General features: G+C 38.7%; 3 protein-coding genes across 4 annotated transcripts; 2 read left to right on the top strand and 1 right to left on the bottom strand.

The window, feature by feature from the left end:
• The first annotated feature begins 333 nt into the window (after positions 1-333).
• On the top strand, positions 334-16825 carry LOC108668938. The gene is made up of 2 exons (XM_018156201.2): positions 334-445; positions 13356-16825. The coding sequence occupies exon 2, from the start codon at positions 13464-13466 to the stop codon at positions 15576-15578; it is 2115 nt and encodes a 704-aa protein (XP_018011690.1). The 5' UTR covers positions 334-445; positions 13356-13463; the 3' UTR covers positions 15579-16825.
• On the top strand, positions 472-11609 carry LOC108668939 (zinc finger protein 615). Of its 2 annotated transcripts, XM_018156202.2 has the most exons (3): positions 472-866; positions 8404-8470; positions 8598-11609. In XM_018156202.2, the coding sequence occupies exon 3, from the start codon at positions 8635-8637 to the stop codon at positions 10525-10527; it is 1893 nt and encodes a 630-aa protein (XP_018011691.1). In that variant the 5' UTR covers positions 472-866; positions 8404-8470; positions 8598-8634; the 3' UTR covers positions 10528-11609. The 2 variants fall into 2 exon arrangements, with proteins under 2 accessions (XP_018011691.1, XP_018011692.1); XM_018156203.2 differs by lacking the exon at positions 8404-8470.
• Positions 15570-20236, bottom strand: LOC108668940. Its single transcript, XM_018156204.2, has 7 exons — positions 19488-20236; positions 19067-19203; positions 18708-18865; positions 18335-18508; positions 17942-18140; positions 17489-17610; positions 15570-17216 (listed from the first exon to the last, which is right to left on the bottom strand). The coding sequence occupies exons 1-7, from the start codon at positions 19666-19668 to the stop codon at positions 16994-16996; spliced, it is 1194 nt and encodes a 397-aa protein (XP_018011693.1). The 5' UTR covers positions 19669-20236; the 3' UTR covers positions 15570-16993.
• Between the last annotated feature and the right edge of the window lie 1081 nt (positions 20237-21317).

The following is a 21317-nucleotide window of genomic DNA, read 5'->3' as shown; positions in this document are numbered from 1 at the left end:
CCAATTGCTGTATCACCTCCAACACTCGTCTTCAATTGAAGTAACTAAAATTTTTTTGCCTTAGTATGGATTATATCTTATATAATTTATAAGAGGCATTTCTAGGTTGTTTATAACAAAATATAATAATATGGTGTCCGATTTTTTAACGGCCTCCAGATTCACTAGCTTGAATGATGCATGCGGCACACCGTTAGCGTAATTAGTCTTTAATATACAAGTAAATAATAAATATTAACAATACTACTTTTTATATTCGAATTGTTTTAGAATATTCGTATTTAAAGTATAAAAACAACAAATTTCAACTTTTTTAAAAGTACAGCTCTGAACGAAAAATTCGAGTACTGAGCTTCACGTAGCCACTAGACAATAGTGCAGTTGTGCGTTGTTTCCAGTTATCTCAATTTAATTATTGTATCTGACAAGAAGATATTCCGATCGCGTAAGTATAAAGTTTTATAAGGATGATATCTATGAAAGTTCTAATATTATTTGATATTATTTACCTAGTTTTATATAACATGTCGATGAAATTTTATAGGTGTTGGCGTATGCTCGTTATGGCGGTGCTAGGTGACCTCTTTCTGGTCGCAACAGTTCGCCAGAAATTGACGTCGAAAAACAACTTCTGTGCATGTTGTTACTGACAATGATTTTCAATACTAGGTTGGAGGTTGATGTTGCGTATAACGTTGTTTGTCCATGCTAATGTTATTGTTTATCTCTTAATCTTATTATTCATAACCTACAAGGCTCATCATGCTCGTGCATAATTACGAGTCGATAAAGACTATTATAAAACTTTTTAATAGTTGTTACTCGTGTCGTTCTCTGCCAATGTTTGACTACAAATTTCCTGTGTGGTAAGTCTAGGCGTATTTAAACTCTAAACATCTTTACATTTTTCATGATAATTTTTGGCTTTGCTTCTGGACGTCGCACGATCATTGAAATTTTGCGCTTGCTGTGGGATAGTATTTATTAGCTAGCTACATGCAGAAATTTTTTAGACCCTTAGTTCATTTTTAAGTGATAGTAGTAAAGTATATGCAGCACTGCAGCAGTAAATCATCATGGCATGAACACATGATGGTCTGTCAGACAGGATAGATACATTCATTGATTTCATTCATTTATCATTATCATATGTAGGTAGTACTGTAATATACATAGGTTTTAGTTTAAATATTAAGGAAATGAAGAAACTAAAAATGAACTGATAGCCTGATCCTTAAAAATCAATTCATGGGTGAGTTTCATAGATTGTGAGCACTGAGCAGATATGTGCAATTTATCCATAATTTACATTAGGATTAGCCGTTTAGGAAAAGGTAGGGTAAACGCGGTATATTCTGACACATTAAGGATGCATCGAGAAATGAAAAACTATAAAAAAATAACCGTATGCATTACTCGAGTTCTGTTTGCTTTATGTGACTCGCAAAACACCATACTATGTGCCAGCAACAATGAAGCGTCACAAAATGTTGCCATATTTATTTAAAAACCTTTAGAATGCAAACCTACCAAATCCCTATAATCCGACACTGTGTGTGGCAATATTCGGCACGTGGTGAGGCGTATTCCGTCCGCGCTTCAAATTCTACTGATACGTAATGCCGTCATCCACGTGTTCAAATTCCTTTCGCTGTGTGAGGCTGTGAGCTGTATTGGAATACAACACGGCTTTGAATTAGAACACTAATGAATATTGAACACTACTTAATTACGCTTTTAATTAACAACTATTAAGATTTTAATTAACCCTTTCGCGGGCAAGTTTCCATATATGGTAATTAAAATGAGAGTAAAAAAAAGCCCCCCACATCACCCATATTGCTTGGGGCAGCCTGCCAACAAGCTCCAACCAATCACAGATCGTGTACAAGTTATGTCATGTATGACGTAGCGCTCTGACGCGCTCTTTTGTCTGTGTGAGCTAAATTAAAAACTTGAAGAAATGGCAAAATGGCATTTTGGGCCCTCATCGTATTCACTTTAGCAGCTCTAGCCCATGAAGAACTGTAGGAAAGGCCGTGATAGTTGCTATTATCATAGTTAAAAACTTGCTTTATCAACTGATTATGATGCCATTTCCTTTAAGTAAATGCAAGATGGTGAAATATAATGGCAAAATTTAGTGTGATCATATATGAGCATACGCCTGCAAATGCTTAGAGATGGAAGTGACTATGTTTGGTCATATGCCCACTAAAGGTAAATTTTTACAGCGCTTGGTAAATATGTTTGTTGGCATTTAGTGGTTAGCGGTATTATGACTTAAGCCATGTTTTTCAGTCTAACGTACCTACTACCTATAGTTCAGCACTTGATGCTTTCCCTGACTTTGACTGCAGTCCAAGCTCATGGCATTCCCTTTGTTACAGAACATAGAGCCAACGCAGTTGCAAGCAAGATGGTCTCTGTACTGACCCAGACAATAACATGTCTTTCACCAATACTAATTCTTACTGACAATTAATTCGCAAGTTTTAGGTACCGTAAAATGGTGTAACTTAGACCACTTTTTTTTTTAGAAATGATGCCATTTTTTTACTAGCTTAAATTAAACTTGAATTGAAACGTGCAAAATACAGGTCTATACTCTAGCTTCACTCACCATAAATTGCTGGCTCCTGCCTCTCATAGTCTTTATGTAATTTCAAAAAAAGTGATGGTCTTTGTTACCCCAGCTCCTGGGGTAACTTAGACCGGGTGGTAAAATCAATTATATTTTTTGGTAAAATAACTCCCAAATAACTCCAGGTTGTGGTGCATTGTAGTAGAACTCTTCTAGTTACATATGCAAATGACAAATTTGAGGAATGTGTCATAGTTTGCAAATGGGGGGCACCGCCCCATAATGAGGGAAATGTGACTACCTAATGGCAGCCCTGATGGGGTAATATTGACTGGCTTGGAAAATAAGTTAAAATTACCATATATAAGACTCTGTAGAGTCTGAAAGATGGCCAAGACCTAGTGTTTTGGCAGTAGTTTGACGCGCAAATGTATGACGTCACCATTTCAACCATCAACAAACGCATGGAACTAAAACAAATCTTAATATAAAGGAAAAACTAGAGAGGTGACGGAATTACCCACGATGTCGGAATATACCGCATTTACCCTAAATACTAATAGGATTGGTAAAAAATTACTAATGCATTGGATGGGCTTTTTTGTCTTGTTCATGGGTAGTTTCTGCCCAATTTTCTATTTTGGTCATGATTAGGAAAAGAAATGGAAAATATTTACATATAATTTGAGCTAAAACTGGATATTTGGTGCTATGACTTTCCCAAATTAACTAAAAAAGGCCAATTAAGATACTTTTAAGTCATTTAAATTTATAGAGTCTAAATTGGAATTTCTCGCTTATTACTAAAATCGTGGGGCTCCAGAGTGGCATATTTAGTTTTTGTATCTAGTGCCTTGATTGTGTATTTTGTCTAAAATTAGATAGGAAATAATTAATTTTATTACAGGAATTTTGCTGCTTCAAAAACAGTAGGAATATGCAGTGCAGCAGTAGGATCAGACAGCAAATATATTCCACACCTGGTTTAAGTTAAGGGGAGCGTCTACCCTAAAATTGAAAATTTTCACTTTTTTGGTTTTCATACTAATTTTAAAGCTGACATTCTGCCCTATCCAACGGTACCACCTGTCTCTTATACACATCTAGATGTGTATAAGAGACAGGGATAGATACATTCATTGATTTCATTCATTTATCATTATCATATGTAGGTAGTACTGTAATATACATAGGTTTTAGTTTAAATATTAAGGAAATGAAGAAACTAAAAATGAACTGATAGTCTGATCCTTAAAAATCAATTCATGGGTGAGTTTCATAGATTGTGAGCACTGAGCAGATATGTGCAATTTATCCATAATTTACATTAGGATTAGCNGAAGCTAGAGTATAGACCTGTATTTTGCATGTTTCAATTCAAGTTTAATTTAGCTAGTAAAAAAATGGCATCATTTATAAAAAAAGTGGTCTAAGTTACCCCATTTTACGGTATGGTCTTTACGCATCATATGAGATGTGTTTCAATGTTGTAGATCTGAAACCCTAGGAGGAGTAGGATTTCTACGGTACCCCCTTTTATGGCCGTTTTCTAAGAATTTCACATTTTCTTTCATTTTTTTCAAAAAATTCACGTGAACAAAAAAGTCTTAGATTTCTGTTTTACATATGTGTACCAAATTTCAATGTGATCTGTCTGTAAATAGCCAAGATAAATTTTAGGGTAGACGCTCCCCTTAAAAAGACTGTGACTTCATTGCTGTATTGGCATTTGGCAAGCTGTGTGACATGAATGTTGCTATTACTGTTGCTATGAGAATGTGAACAAAATTTAACACAGTAATTTTGGGCACAAGCATTTTACTGAACTGTACACAGTTATACATTTTTTTGTGTCATATTTCTGAGCTGCACAATTTCTGGTCAAACTAAAATACATGACTTGGGAGCAAGAAGATCACCAATTCACTGATGTTGTTATTCTGGAGCCTTGCCATTTAGAATAATGGAGTTTTTTTGGATGGAGATGATACATGCTAACATATACACCCCTCGCAGAGACACATGCCTACCATACCATCATAACCTAGACCAACACATCACTGACTTTTTCACATACCTCCTCTATAATCCTTACACCATTATTACAGGAGACATAAATGCTCACCACCCATCCTGGTACTCTCCCAACTCATACCATAAGAGGCAACTTCGTCAACTCGTACAAAACTCCAACCACATCATTCTCAATGAAAACTTGCCCACACGCATACCCACTACAATAGAACAGCAACCCACGTCACCAGACATCTACAGCCTCAAATATCTCAAGCAAGATAACATGGTCAATTATCACAGCTCTCAGTTCTGATCATGTTCCTATCATATTGCACTTTCGTACCAAAACTAACTACCACATAAAAACCTAAAACAGATCTTTCATAAATTACCACAAAGCAGACTGGACAGCTTACTCGCAGGAAATTGACCAAGCACTCCATGACACTCCAGCACCCACCAATATTCACATTGCCAATAAAATACTCACTGGACTCGCTACAAGCAGACAATCACCACATAACCAAAGGAAATTGAAAACATAACAGACACCTCTACCCTAGGCCATCAAAGACAAAATACAATGCAACCACATCAGGAAACAAAACAGACATGACCCATCTATCCAACAACTCAACAGAGACATAGACCTTGAAATAAGCACTTACAAGTGCTTATTTCAAGCATACAACAAAACTATACAAAGCATACAACAGCATACACCAACACAATTCAACCAGCAGTTCATAAACGCCAAACTGCACCAAACCTCACACAATAACAGGATAACAGATAGAAGAATTAAATCACTAAAGGATAACCCAATAAATTTAACAACAGCCATGACCACACTCGCCATAAAAAACAGTAAAAATAACAAATCAACTGGACCAGACCATGTCAACATACTCCATCTCAAACACCTAAGCCCCAGCAATTACATACCTCACTCAAATATACAAAATCGCAATAAACTCCTATACAATACCCCATACCTGGAAGTTAGCCAAGATAATTCCAATACCTAAACCTGGCAAAGACACTAACACAGGGTCCTCCTATAGACCAATTTCTCTTCTAAGTCCAATAGCCAAAACACTGGAAAAAATTATCCTTGACACAATCTCACCTCATCTCCCTAACATTGAACACCAACATGGCTTCAAGCAATACCACTCCACCACCATAGCACTCCAACACATCACAGAACACATTGCCACAGGTTTTAACAAAAAAAAAATGCCACTTTGAACAATAGCAATAGCATTAGACATGAGCAAACCATTTGATATTGTTAACCTGCACACCACACTTAAATACATAGCAAATTACATAAAAAGCAGAAAAGGCTTCACACAAGCCAATGATATCAATTCAAAACGGGCATGTACCACAAGGCGGAGTCCTATCACCCACATTGTTCAACATATACATCTCAGATATACCCTCACCTCCACCCAACATTAAAATAATTACATATGCAGATGACATCACAATCTTATCCTCCCACAAAGACTATAACACTGCTGCACTAACCTTCTACCATACCTACAAACCATACACACATGTACCACTGTAAACCAACTACAATGCAATGGCACAAAATGCACTGCCACTCTCTTCACACCTGACCTGGCTGAATACAGCACAGAACTCAATCTCAATATCAATAATACTCATTTCAACAGTACGCAACCCTAAAATACTAGGACTCACCTTTGACACAAAGCTCACCTTCAGCACACACATTAGTAATACTCACAACAAAGCCAATAATACCATCAAAATAATCAAATGACTTACAGCCACACAATGGGGAAAACAAAAAGAACTACTCACAACCATATTTCAAACAATCATGTGTCCAATCATCGAATATGCAAACTCATCCTGGTCACCAATCATATCACCTATGCACATGAACAAACTTAACTGTCCAGAACGCAGCACTCAGGAGTCAGGATAGCCACAGGCTGTACCGCAGACACCAACATCCATCATCTTCACCAAGAAACCAAACTCCTATCCCTAACACAACATCTCAAACTTCAGCCCTCACAACTCAGACAGAAAGCACAAAACCCAACCCACCCACTACATGCCCTCACCCTTCAGCCTCACCCACACCATCTCATGAAACAAACCCTTTTCCCTAACTCAGGTTTCACCACCAACATAGATTCTCTGCCTGCACAAGCTACATAGGACACAATAAAACAAAATCTCAAAACAATCCACACTACTATCACAGAAAACTAACTTGCAACCCTCCCTCACAATAAAATTTTAAGCATCCCCGCACCACAGATCCACCCATCTGAAAGCAACCTACCTAGACCTGCATGCAGGAACCTTGCCCAACTTTGAACAAACAAATCACCGCTACTTCCCTCATATCTAAATAACATAGAGCCTGCCACACACCTTTCTCCACTTTGCCCACTCTGTCTATCCAACATGCACGACACCAATCATCTTTTCTCCAGCCCTGAAATGTCCACATCCCTGTCGGTGGGTGACCTTTGGGCAGACCCCGTAAATGCCCGCTGGGGTGACCGACTTGGCTGGCTCCAGAACTGGGTTTGGATGTCTAGTACCTACTTTTCTACTTCTATAATCCATACAATACCAAAAAGAAATAATTTTCATCATATTGGAATAGGATAACATCCTTTATCTATTACTTTTTCTTTTATGTATGCACTCATTATTTCAGGCTTCAACTACCAAGATTCTTATGATTTGATTGTACAACATTCATATATGTTTTTGAAAGCATTATTGTCAATTCTCTATCAGATTTTTTACCAGTTGACAGTCTGGCTCATGAAAATTTTAATGAGCTTTTTTAAAAAGCTAAATTTTTTAAGCATGTGCCATACATGATGTATGTTGCAATTTGGGACATGCACACATGTACCATATATGGTGCACATCTCAGTCAAAGTGTCAAGCACATGTGGATTTTTTCAATTTCCAATAATTTAGCTTCCTAACAAAAACCAGTGGTGTTGCTAACCTAGCAATTTTTGAGTAGTATCTACTACACTAGTAGTACTCAAGAGGTTTGGTACAAATTTCACACTGCTATGTATAATTATTCTAAAGATATTGGGAAAACAGTGATAAATGTTTTTCTTAGTCTGAGACTATACTGTACTTTGATGACCAGGCCACTCTGCATGCTTGTTCTTTAAGCTGGGACTAATTTCCTGTTATATTAATTAACAGTCATGATGGATAATAATGGCCAAAATTGCAACCAAGGAAGGGAATATTCTCTTGGTTCAGCCTAGATGTTTTCAAAGTTATTAAATTAAAATCATGATATATTTCTCTTCATAGTTCTTACTCTGCTCAATTGACTCATTGGTAAGTTTTTCAAATGAAGTGCTGTTAATTGTTTTCTTAATTAGCTTGTCAATAATAGAGGAAAAAGTAAAGTGATTTGTTAACTTGGATTGATTATGATTTGTATGTAAATAATCTGTAACTTAATATGTATGTATAATATGTATAATATATGTGTTCAATCAGAAAAGCATTGCCATCCTCAGTGTTGCACCTTATGAATTAACCTTAACCTCAGCATAGCTAAACACTGGCAATTACCAAAGAAATTACATATCTTGACATTCAACCAATTAAAATGAATGAATTTTGTCCATATTATGTTGTATACAAATCTATATTTTATGCTGAAATGCTCAATTGTTATATACCCAATTTTTATTGACCTCATGACCAGTGTGCACTGCCAAAGTAATATTATCTGTGTACTAGTCTGTGCATGTGTTCTACAGTGCAGATTAAACTTGCTCTGATCGTCTCGGGATGCCTACAGAGCCACAGTGTGATGTGGTGATGAAGGTATGTTGAATTGTCATTAGCCCTTGAAGGGGCTTTTTTATGAATTATCTGAAATAAAATATATGGAATAATACTTTGGCAGTGCATGTTTAATGCAGAACTTCTCATACTTTTTACTTTTTTTCAGGTGAAAGTGGACACCAATTTGGGTGTCACTTCATGCCATGGATCCGGAAACAGGAGCTGTGAGTGCAGGTGGAAGTGGGGAGCTAATATGGTGCAACTACCCAACAGAGGCTGGCCCTGTACAAATTGAGATTGGGTCGGATATTGCAAGGCAAATAAATGATCAAGTGCAAGTTCAGTACACTGTCAACAGCCAAGGGCAAGTTGTTTTGCATGCTCTTCAACCAGTGCCCATGCAACAGCAGCTCAATAATGTGAATTCTGTCTTGGAAGGAGGAACCCCCACTAATACTGCCATTACTGCTGTTGTATGTCAAACTCCTAGTGCCACCAGAGAACAAATACTTCAAGATACCAATGTAGTTTTAAAACCAGAAAATAAACTGAAAATTCCTGCTGGATCTGAACGGATTAACTGTGACCAATGTGAAAAAACCTTTTCATGTGTTGCTAATCTGAGGGATCATGTACGTCTACATACTGGAGAGAAGCCTTTCAAATGCTCTGAGTGTGACATGGTTTTTGCTCAAAGATCAAATTGGCGGCTTCACAAGAGAGTTCATACAGGGGAAAGACCATACATGTGTGGGCTGTGTGGTCGTACATTTGCTCGCAGTTCTCATCTTCCTGGTCATATGAGAACACACACAGGAGAGAAGCCTTTCAAATGCAATCTATGCTCAACTAGTTTTTTATCTTCACAAGCTCTGAAGAATCACATTCGCACTCACACAGGAGAAAAGCCTTATGTGTGCATAAATTGTGACACGGCTTTCACTCACAGCTCGTCACTTTCCTCGCATAAAAAAAGGTGCAATGGGATCAAAAGGAAACGTGGTCGACCTGTTGGAACTGGTAGATGTAGTATTAAGAAAAAGGTACCTTCAGGACGTCCCAGAGGACGACCAAAGAAGAAAATAAGATCTGGGAGGGGCAGGAAAAAACTAAACGTGAATCTTGCAGAGGATTCTCATAACCTTTCTACCGATATTAAAATGCCCATAAAGTGTGAGGAAGGTTTTTCTGGACCAATGGTGGAATTTAGACCTTCAGGTGAAGAATCAGAAGAAAGGGCACCTAATGTTCCAGAGAGTGATACATGCCGGATAAAAATAGTGAGTGTTCATGGCGGAGTCACTGCATCAATTGTTAGAAATTCCTGCGGTATTGGCACAGACACTCAAAAGAATGCTTTGAGGGAAAGTGTTCGTCTTCGTATCAAACACCAAAAAAAATTAACAAAAAGGCATTCATTATTGACTGATGATTATTCAGAAAATGTTGGTAATCCACCTTTGGTGAAGCCAGTAGCAGATCTGTTGAGCCATGAACCTGAAAATTCTCTTGTGTCAGATGATATAATCACTTGTAGAAGCAGTTATTTCCAACCCGCTAATGTGACTTTAAGTTCATCTAGCCAAACACAGGCGGCGCCTTATGTTTCATCCTGTGTACAAACAGGTGGAAATCAGCAGGCAGTTTCACAGATAAATATTTCTAGTCAATTGGGAGCTTATTGTTTGGCATCTGCAGTCAATTCCACCCCGACTGGTGTTCCTGTCAGAACCGAGCCCGCTCTTGCCATGACATCACTGCAGTGCACTGCTCCTAACCTCACACCGCAACCAAGCATCTTTAGCTCATCTCCCTCACCTTCCTATTCTCCTCTCAAGCAAATGGTTATTTCATATCCTAGGGGAATCCACACAACTGCTTCTTCTGTTGTTCCTCACGATGCAACTCCTCATAGCCATTCAGATGCTGGAATACCTATTCTGCATGTCAACTCGTCAGCTCCTGTGCCTGTAGTCAAGGACATGGGCGCACAGCAACAGCTTCAGGAATATATTACCTATTTAAATGGAAATGAAGTTCATGTTTCTATACCTACTGGAAGGGAAGGTATATCGGAGCAGAGTTCTACTGGATGAATTTTTAAAATTTGTGCTATGCTTCCAAATTAATTGATCAAGCAACTTGCTTTGTGTAAAAGTTGTTGAACAGTAGTATAAGGTTCGTTCTGTTTAAAAGTAAATTCAACTTTCTAAGCTTAACCTTCATTATTTAAAACGTTTTAATTTTTTATTCCATCAAATAATTCAGCAAATTGTTTGCCATTACGCATGCCTGCGTATAGGTACCGGTACCTTCAGGTGCTTTTTAAAATTTTCTCTTGCAGAAAGAACTTGCATTAATTGAAATGTATTTATTTAGCGTATTTGGTGAGCTACTCTTTGAGCTACTATGGTTTGAGCTAAGCAACCGTGAAAAATGTTTTCTGAAAAAATATTTTTTTGGCCAATTCAATAATTTTTATTTGTTGGTTGGTTATCTGGTCCATCACTCAAAAAACCACATAAATAAACATGATTTGCGCATTTAGGTTATGTTGATGCATTAATTTACTACATGAGTGGTGGGCAAACGTTTTTCAGCCGTGCTCAGGTATTGCAAGCCAGATGGAAAATGTAAACAGAAGCTCAGTCCTTGGTGTTGTGCCTGAGTTATTCCAATTAGGATTCCAGGCTGGCAAGGTACAGGGTGATTCATGGAAACTTAATGTTCTGTATTTCGCGCCAAGCAGCCAGATGTCGCGGGAAGTAACTATTTCATATGAAACGCAAGACCATAAAATTTCGAATCCCGCCTAGTCAGTTACCACTAAGCCTTGGACAAGTGAGCAGCGTGCGCATTTGCTGTCGAGGCGTACTTTTCTAATGGTCATTTAGCAGAGTTGTCTCCGTCTGAGGCAATATTTTGCAGAGCGTCTCATCTTCTTGAGAGGTGACCTTTGGCTGGCTCGATCTCCCGATTTTGCTCTGCGTGATTTTTTTATGGGGTTATCTTTAATCAATTGTTGACAATGACCGTCCAAGGACCCTACCACATTTGAAGGATAACATACGCCAAACCATCGCCAACACACCCAGCAATTTGCTTCAGCAAGTTAAACGGAACTTCAGAAATCGACTAACTGAATGCATTGAGAAGGGGGGCCGTCATTTGTCCGATGTCATCCTTGAAACTAAGTGATATAAAAAATTTGGTAATGCATTTTTCAATAAAATTTATATTGTCATGATATCTTTACTAACTTCTTTTTTTACTGAGCTTTCTAAGTTGCCGTGAATCACCCTGTATATGAGTAAGGAGTGTTTGGTTCAATCTTAATAAATAACACCAACGCTAAATTTCAAAGGTATTTATGACACTCCAAAGTTTGGAAGTTATGTATGTGACAAAGTCTGAGTAATCCTCAGATATTAAAGGCTTTATCCTTCTGCTTTTATTATCTTCGATGGTGCTAGTCATTGATATTAGTAGGTAACTTGATAGTTAATCTTATCTTTACTACATTCTTAACTAGTGCGAATTCAATGCCAAGAAATGTTTTTGTATTGAATAAATGATTACCGTACTCTATAACGTTTACGAGTACTCTGCATTAGTGCTTGCTACAAGGAAAGGAAATTAGATCTTAGCTTTATTTATTATGGTATTATATAGCCTGAGGAAATTCTAACTTGCCTCATAAAGAAATGAAGAGAAAATTATCAACGAGGTAGTATGTTGAGTCAAGTTTGAAAACCTTGGAGAAATGTTTACCTAAATGGAAAAATTGTTCAAAACTCTTCCGTTTTTTATTTAGTTCAATGATTGATAACTTTATTTTCAGTTTTGCTGTACTTTCAGTTTTATTTCAGTTTTGCATCTGTACTTTTTATCAGTCATTGGAATAAGACCAAATCACAGTTTATAGTGTTATATTATTGTAAGTACGAGGCCAAACATTTATACGCGGACAGAATCGAGATCAATAGCTAAAATGTTTGTATCATTGCCTCCATAATATTCTTTCACATCTGACAATATTCTAGGCTTAGGTATATACGACTTTACTAACTATAACCTTTAGTGTATTGATCTATGCGTTTAATTTTGAACAAGGTTTTGCATACCAGTAAGCTTTGGTATTGGAAAATATCAGTTTTGCTGTGTACGGAGAAACGTGAGTGTGTGCCTTGCATTTGACTTCAAACAGTTGCTGATTGACCTTTTGGAAAGGAGCTGATTATTCTAGAATAGAAGCTGTGCTTCTTTTTTTTTTCTAACGGGACTCTATGTAAATATAATTTTTTTATGTAGTAGAGAAGAAGAAGTTCAATTTGTTTCTTTACCCTCATCACATAATACGATTTTTTGCTCATTCCTTTAACTTCTTAATTTATTTAGTGTAATAATTATTAACGCTACGTCTTGTGTGCTTCATTGAGGTGTCAAAGTTAGTAGTAATGATAGGGTCTTTGCAAGTTAGGCATCCAGTAGTTCGATGAAAATTATCTTTCTACAAATCTATGCTTGGGTCTTGAACTACTAAATGGTGAGTTTAATACATTTTTCGTGTTGAAAAATTGTTCACATAAACAAGTTTTTATATTTAGGGGGGTGTCTCTTCAACAGCCAGGGAATGTTCAATGTATTGTGTGACAATGTAACCAAGAATACAATGGTGATTCAGTCGTGTTAGAATAGTCGTGATATGTACACATTTGAAGCTAAAACTGGTGAGCTTTGAGAATGCTTATTTTCCGTTGTTAAACTTGCTATGGAGAGTTGTTACCAATTCAGGACATGCTCAAAGCTTTACAGCTCAATATATTTCAATTAAATATTTAGGCGTTTTTATATCGGAACTCGATTATTTTAAATTTTTGTTTGTAATAATGCACAAGTACGTATAACTATTTTATGATTGCAGGCGTCGGTTGAGGTACAGTGTACCAGCATCAGCATCGTCGCCCGGTGATTGACAGCATGAACTGATCTCGGACGCAGGAACAGAGATTCAGACTTAATCTTCATCAACATGGAGGGGTCAAACGCTGGCATAGGTCAGATCAGCAACGTGGTGGCTTTGGGCAACAATACCATCGCCCTCAACGGTGCCAATCTCACAAACTTGACTGCAATGCCTGCAGGCACAGTCACTGTGCCGGTGTCTGGGATGCACACCGTACAAGGGGTCCCCGTTGCCTTCTATAACTACACCCCAGAAGGCATGGGACAGCTTGTGGCGACCACGGGGCAAACAGTGCAGTTGGAACTGGCTGGTAACACGGACATCGCGCGACAGTTCAATCAGCAAGTGCAAGCTCAGTACGGCACTCATATCCAGCTACAACTGGTACCAGCGCAGCTGCCTACTATGCAGCCGCAACAGGTGCAACAAACTCAACAAGTTATCCCTTTACAGATACAACAGTCACACACAGTACAACACATTGCTCAGCCTCAGCAACATCAGCCGCAGCAGGTCACTGTTCAGCAGATACAGCAAACCGTTAAGATTGACGACGACGCTGGTAACTATCCATCGGTTTCGAATCCTGTCGAGAATGCCTCAGAAACTGCAAAGAAGAAAAATACTAAACCAGTTGGTTCTGACCGTGTGCCTTGTCCCATGTGTCCTAAAACTGTTTCTTGTTCGGCCACGCTGCGCGATCATATGCGTACGCATACTGGCGAGCGGCCTTTTTCTTGCTCTGAATGTGGCCTTGCATTCTCGCAGCGCTCAAATCTGCGCATGCACAAGCGTCTTCACACTGGAGAGCGCCCGTACATGTGCGGCATATGTGGCAAAACGTTCGCTCGGTCTTCTCATCTCCCCGCACACATGCGTACGCACACCGGCGAAAAACCATATGTGTGTACGTCATGTGATCACGCATTCATCACTGCTCAGCAGCTCAAAAACCACAATCGCGTCCACACAGGTGAAAAACCTTGGCGATGTGATCTCTGTCCTGCAGCCTTCACACACTCTTCTTCGCTCTCGACTCACAAGAAAAAGCACACAGGAAATAAACCTTTCGAATGCGATAAATGCACTAAAAAGTTTTTCTTCACATCTGCTTTAGATAAGCACTTGAAAGTTCACTCCAAGGCTCGCCCTTTCATATGCCCTACGTGCGAGAATACCTTCAAGTATAAAGAGAGTTTGACTGTGCACATGGAGCGATATTGTGGCCGTCAGAGCGAGAAGAAGCAAAGGGCGCCAAGAAAACCTGATGCCAAGAAGCCTGGTCCCAAGCCAGGTGCGGGACGCAAGTATGTGCAGCAACGGAAAGGCAGGCCCAGGGGACGTCCCCGAAAACGTGGCAGGCAAAAGAAGGTAGTGAAAAAGCAACAGCCACAGCAACCCAAAGTCGTATCTACAGAAAGTCCTGTCTCGGAAATTTATGGCATGAAGAATGATAACGAAGACGAAGATGATGGTGAAAAGGTGGGAAGTATTATGTTCCACACGGACTCCGATGATGATATCCCTGTTGCTGAACTCAAGGTCGAGAAAATAGAAGGTACTAACGAGACCCATGTGGTGGTTGAGTCAGTTTCTGGTGATCGCAACGATGGCATTGTATCGTCGTCTGCCGTTCACAACGAAATGAGTCATGCGGACGCAATGCACGTTTCAGTCGCACATTCATCTGGCATTCATCAAGTTGGTGATCTCGGGTCGAGCATCGTGCAGTTCGATCCGAGCACAGTGACCATCGTGTCTGCTGAAGAAGCTGAGCGACATTTGGCCAACAGTAACTTGCAGATAATGACACTGCAACCTGAGATGCTTCAGCTCATGCAGCAGGGCGCACAACCTGGTCACATCATCAGCTCCGATGTGCTGCACAACGCATCACAGATTCAGATATCGCAGGTTCAAACTCTACAGAACAATATTCACATTGATCAACATCAAGATGTCGCGCAACATCAAATGCATATTCAGCATCAACACCATCATCAGCCTCAACAGCACGCTACCAATCACACATCTATGGGTAGCAACCACCAGATGCAGCAGCAGCAGCAGCATCATCACCAACAGCAGCAGCAACAGAACATCGTGATGAGCAATCAGTGCAACGGTGTGCCGTCTGACATAGTTGTGAAGAATGGTCTGCAGGTTTATTATACCCGTTAAAAGATTTGTCCTTCTTTTAATTACTTTATTTATCAATTCTTGGCACAGCATTTGATTCTAATAAATTCTGAGGTTTAGCTATTCTGCAAATACTTGTTTGCACCCATTTTCGCCTTGATGTATTTGCCATTCAAGTAGAGAATTGTTTCCACGGTGCAGATAAATCGGGTTATTTTGATTTTGACCAAATTTGCTGCCACATGATATTATGAACCAACTTTCCTCCTTTGATTCCTAAATTGACTTTTACAACACTAAAATGGTAGTGAAAAATGCATATTTCCCGGACTGATCTAAACTAGCCAAGAGGATTTGGTTTGAAAAGAAATGGCAATTTAATTCGAATAAACTTTATCATTGTGGCGCAGGCTAGCGTGTGTAATTTGTTATCAATTGGTTAGTCGCTTAAGCATTTTCTTTTACACCCGGTCATTTCAACGATTGTTGCAGTTTATCGTAAGTTTAGTGTTGACCAGATTCACTGGCGTTTCCAATAACATTTTCGGTCATCTCAAACTTGTCTTACATGTACGTGATTACATCGTTAGTCGCAGATACGACCATGGGTTGACACGTGTATATTTTTCACCTGTTATGCAATTTTCGGATAAAAAATTTCACATGCTTGCTCGTAGCTTAATAAATCTTGTCTACTCGTCGTTTCTTGCGTAGCTGTTAAATCTTTCTGCTAGCTCCTAGTAGAATGTAAGCCCATACGTGCAGCTGTGTCGTGTGATAGACGAGGAGTTATTGATTAGCATGATCATGTCTCAAAGTAGCCTGCCATCTTGTTCAGCAAAAACAACTTGTTGGTTTGAAATGCTGAGTCATTCGAAATTCAGTGCGGCGTTTCCCTCCAAAACTGCACCGCAGAGAAAATTACCAGAGAATTGTTTTTACTTAGTCAATTATTTTCGTCAACTGGATTAGCGCTTGTTAATTGACGTCATGTTGGTGTTCAATTTATGAACCACATTAACATTGTTATTGTGCATGCAAATACACGCAGTGATTAATAATAATAAAGAACGTTGAGGCATTTGCTTCTCAAAATTTTACAATCTAATTTAAAAAATGATGGAGATTAACGATTTTTAAACTATAGTTGATAGAACGTCATGATGCTTTATTTTGATAATCATTATTGGTTGGTTGTATTTTAAGCTGTAACGAAGATTAATTTTAGCGATATAACTGCTGTGGCAATTTAATTTATTTTTAAGTGGTAATAAATTGAAATAAATTTATTTATGTTCTATCCCTGGTCGAGCTACATTTGGAGAGGCGTGAGACTGATGTCGATTGATTTCCTCTAGTCCGTCGTTGGACGGTTTACGGAATAAATCTCCATTTTCGTTAATGAATGCTTACTTAAAAATTTTGATCGCCACTAGCTCGGCATCTGAAACTTAACGTCATTCACTGTTATGAATTATTCCCACTGACGGCATGGTATCAAAGGAGTTCAAATCAGGAGCTGCTTTCGTTGTAACGCTGGGCCAAAGCTTGGTGTTTAGCCAGACAGTCTCGAAGTAAATGTGAAAGTTGCGACCATGCAGCGTCCGGTTCACGGGAGCGTTGTAGTTGGGCTCGTAGAATGCCAGACGGAAGCCTCTTTGGTGCAGGCCGCGCAAAACCCTGCGTCCGGAAATATGGTTTATTGCTCTTTCGAGTTAAACTCCGCTGAATAATGACCTAGCTCGGGGAAACAACCTTCAAGTCAAGCCTGTCAGATTACGGTCCTCATGTCAGATTACGGTTTTGAATTTTGGGTTCTGAAATGTCATTTCATTGTTCAAGAGATCGTTTAAAGGAATCATGACAGCTGAGTACGACTAGTACTATTACAAATTTTACTTACAGTTCCTAAGGATATCGTTTATAACTAACGAATACCTTAATTATCTTACCGTGCTATCGAACGTAGGCCCCCCAGCTGGCCGTCCGGGTGCTGGTCGAACTGGCTTTCAGGGTAGAGGTAATCCAGGTGCACCTCAAGCGACAGCTGTTTGGTTCTCTCCAGCACGCGAGTCTGGACCGGCAAGCGGGGTTAATAATTAAATATTTCATTCGTTACTTTTGTTTAAATCGAGCAGGAACAATTTTTATAGAATCCTATCATTTTAGCCCAAGCATCCATGAAATACAACATATATTTAATGTCCTTTTCGAATATGTTCAATGAGTTGAGTAGTCTAAACTCGACACTAGTCCCATAGTCCCATAAATGAGGTATAAATATTGTGTAGAAGGAGCGCCGCCAGACATGCCTCCTTTTTTATGTATTCTTTTGGGAACTTTCAAAATGACGTGAAAATTCTAGATTTCACGGAAACTTTAATTCTGTCTACTTTTGTGGTCACCTTGAAAACAGATTTTTCGAAGACGTCCCACTCAGAATTTTCAATGTCTATTTTCAGAAAGGCTATTTGTGCTTGGGCGTGGCCTAGGTGAATTTTCAGGTCGTGTAGTGGTCGATACACGTAAGGGAATCTCCCCGAAGGATCGGTCAGCACAAGCACCTCCCTTCTCCAGCCCAGTCTTACTTTTAGGAACGTCACCCTGGCATGGAATGAAGCCAACATATTCGCTTAGAGGTAGTACGAGCAAAACTACAAAAACTATCCATATGCAATACGATAAAACTTAATTAGAGTGATGTAAGCATTTAGCAGCTCTGGGTATCTAATTTTCGTAATGATTTGAGTTAACAAAAAGATAAACTTTCCGTTCAATATATTTTGTAAAATAGTTACCTTGGATAAATATTTCTAGGATAACTCATGTGTCTGTAATCGGAGTCGAACGCGAAGACATCACAACCATAATTTGCGATTGCCATGTCGAAGGAGAGCTCGTGGCCCACCCCGAAAGAGTACACCAAGCAGTCATCGATCTCGGGGCGCATATCAGCATCGAAACAGACCACCCTGAACGTCGGAGACCATTAGACGGTCTATATGACAATGAAGTGTTTCAATTCTTTATTACAATGTTGTCTGATGAGAGACAAATTCAGTTCGCAACTTATTTGAGTTGATAGTGGTATTGATTTTTTTGGACGAATAAAAGCTACGTATGGGTTTGTCACTAGTTATGATCATGAATGATTTCTAAAGTTCAACTAACTTTTCCGCCTCCGCCCGACCCGTGCAGTAGGATCCACCGATGCGGACCATTTTCCGACATTGGTATGTCGGTATCGTAAAACCTTCGAGTACGCGTTCCAACAGTTCCGATTCTGACAGGCTGTCCAAGTCTAAAGTAAGGAGTTCATCCATTCGTCCCTGCACAATTATGACAAAGAGAGTTTCATGTATTTCAGAACAACATGCAGAAATCTTTGCGCCCTATAGAATTTTTTTGGTCAAGTTCTTTTATTGAAGTTGATATGTAAACTAGGAAAGCAAGAACTGTGAGCGCTAATCTTAAAACCGGCGTGGGCATAAACTATGCAAAAAAACAGAACGATGTTGTTGAATTTGTACCTCCGGGTCATCCGTGACGTATGGGAATAGGTCTGGGTGAAGAGTGTGAAAAAACGACGCTGGATAACTTGGAGCCAGTCCCATGGACCTGTTTTCGCTGGGGAAGAGCTTGACTCTACCGGGTACATACGGCAAACCTGAGGTTTTTTGTATCAAGTAAGCCAACTGCGTGTTTGATTAAACACAAATACAACAACAAAAAACTGCCTGAAATTTAGTCTAGGCCTACTATGTTACCGTTCCATGAAATCGAGGACCTTTAACATATGTATGATGGAAAAAATATTCCGTGCAATAGATCTTTATTAATCAATTTAATGGCACGAGTTCCTAGAACATCAGATTTTCGAAAATACATTTTTATTATCATTTCTAAATACATATGAAATTGCAAAAAATTTTGGTCTTATATGAAATTTACCTGGCCTCATGTCCGTCGCAAAATTTATGTCTACTGGAGGTCTTCTATGCTCATATGATGTGTGAGTAATTGTACGGGCGGAAAATAAAGCAATAAGACAATAGCTTACTAATAAGAACACCGCAATGTTCATCAATAAGCGCCGCCACGCTTTCGGCATCTGGGATAAAATTTGGTTCATGGCTCTTGCAACAGTTTGAAAACTTCCTCGAAGTGGATGATCTACTCTTTATTAATCATGATTATTTGAAACTTGCGTTCGTCGGAAATATTCAATTGTGGCACGAAATATGCATTAGTATGTTGTCTTAACACCCTCGTTTAATTGACAACGAACGATATTTCTTCGGACTTCAAAATCACTCCTCGGTCTTTAAAATCACTCTATTCTGTTGTAATTGCTGGTTAATGGCAGAGACTGTCTCTAAATGGTGCAAGACTGTCCTTAAATGTCTGGGCTTCTTCGAAACTTTTTAAGGAAAGTTTTCTGCGATAGCGTCGTTCCCTAGTCCAGCACATATATTAACATTGGTTATTAGGGCTCTCAGTATCCTAATTATCTTCCATCCATGGATTCACGCGCTGTGATCTGGAAATTTTATCCACGTCCTCGTGACATCAAATGAATGACACTGTTGAGCATCTTGAGATGATTTATCGTATTTTACTGGTATTTATGGGACGGATTTGCTAACACGCGAATCTTTGGAGCGTGGCTGTTCCGACGCCGACGCCATTGATGCACTGATGTTCAGCCACGGATTCTTGGCTGCTATTTCCGTGTGTGCCAGCGTCGAGGATAAATTCTCGCCAGGAAAGAAGATTTTTTTTCTCCTAATGATAATATTTTTTGTCGTGCTTTTTTGCGCTAATTTGCTACAGATTTTTTCAGGGAGAACTCGAATCATTTGAGAGCAAACTATTATCATATCATTTAATATTCTATTATATTGAACCAGTATTTTGGACCACTCAATTTCATCGCTGCAATTTCGACAACTATATACACAACCAAGACAATTTATCATACTTACCAAAATATCCATCCAGTCAGTTGAGTTTTGGTACATGTTACAGCCTTTACTGGGCAAGCTTTGAATACCGTTCAATGCAGGTTTACTTGCTTATCATTTTTCTGGCGTTAATCGCACTGAGCAACTAAAGTTTACAGAGAAAACAAAGCAAATTCTTAAAATTTTGCACGCAACATTTTTCGAGTTTCATAATTTATTCAATGCTTCATTGCATAATCTACAGGCTGACTAAAATATATATGTATATTTAATTCTGGAAAGGATGGGTCCTTAACATGGCAGGATAATGAAAAAAGTGGTGTGAAAAATTTCCTTAAGATGTGAACAGAACAACAGAGTGTTGAATACCTGGTGGAACATGTCGCATTCTGCACATGAAAAAATGTAAACACATTTATAAACATGTAAAACGCCGAACGAGTACACCAGTGGTACCAATGGTCTGTACGAAATTCATAGGAAAATTTCTAATTACATTCTATTTTTAAATTAAGAGTGACTGAAGACAGGAAATTTTTAATTAATACTCTGTAGAATTCTGAATATTGTGTGACTTATAAATTTTGAAAGCTTTTTTAAATCAACAATTCAAAAGGATGTATCAAAAACCTACATTATGCTGTCAATTCCTGTATTATTCTAGTTTGCTTCAATACAAAAATCTTCAATTATACTACTGTCTCTGGATTTTTTTCACTAATCACTTTGATGTTATTGGTGAACGAAGAATGCTTTTGGTCAATCAACAGGCGATCACTTGTAATCCATATGAGAATATTTCGAAATAATTCCATGC

This window comes from Hyalella azteca, unplaced genomic scaffold, assembly GCF_000764305.2.
Source record: "Hyalella azteca isolate HAZT.00-mixed unplaced genomic scaffold, Hazt_2.0.2 contig5386, whole genome shotgun sequence".
In the NCBI taxonomy this organism is placed as follows: Eukaryota; Metazoa; Arthropoda; class Malacostraca; order Amphipoda; family Hyalellidae; genus Hyalella; species Hyalella azteca.
Note: the sequence above shows the minus strand (reverse complement) of the source record. Positions and strands in the feature narration are given on the sequence as shown.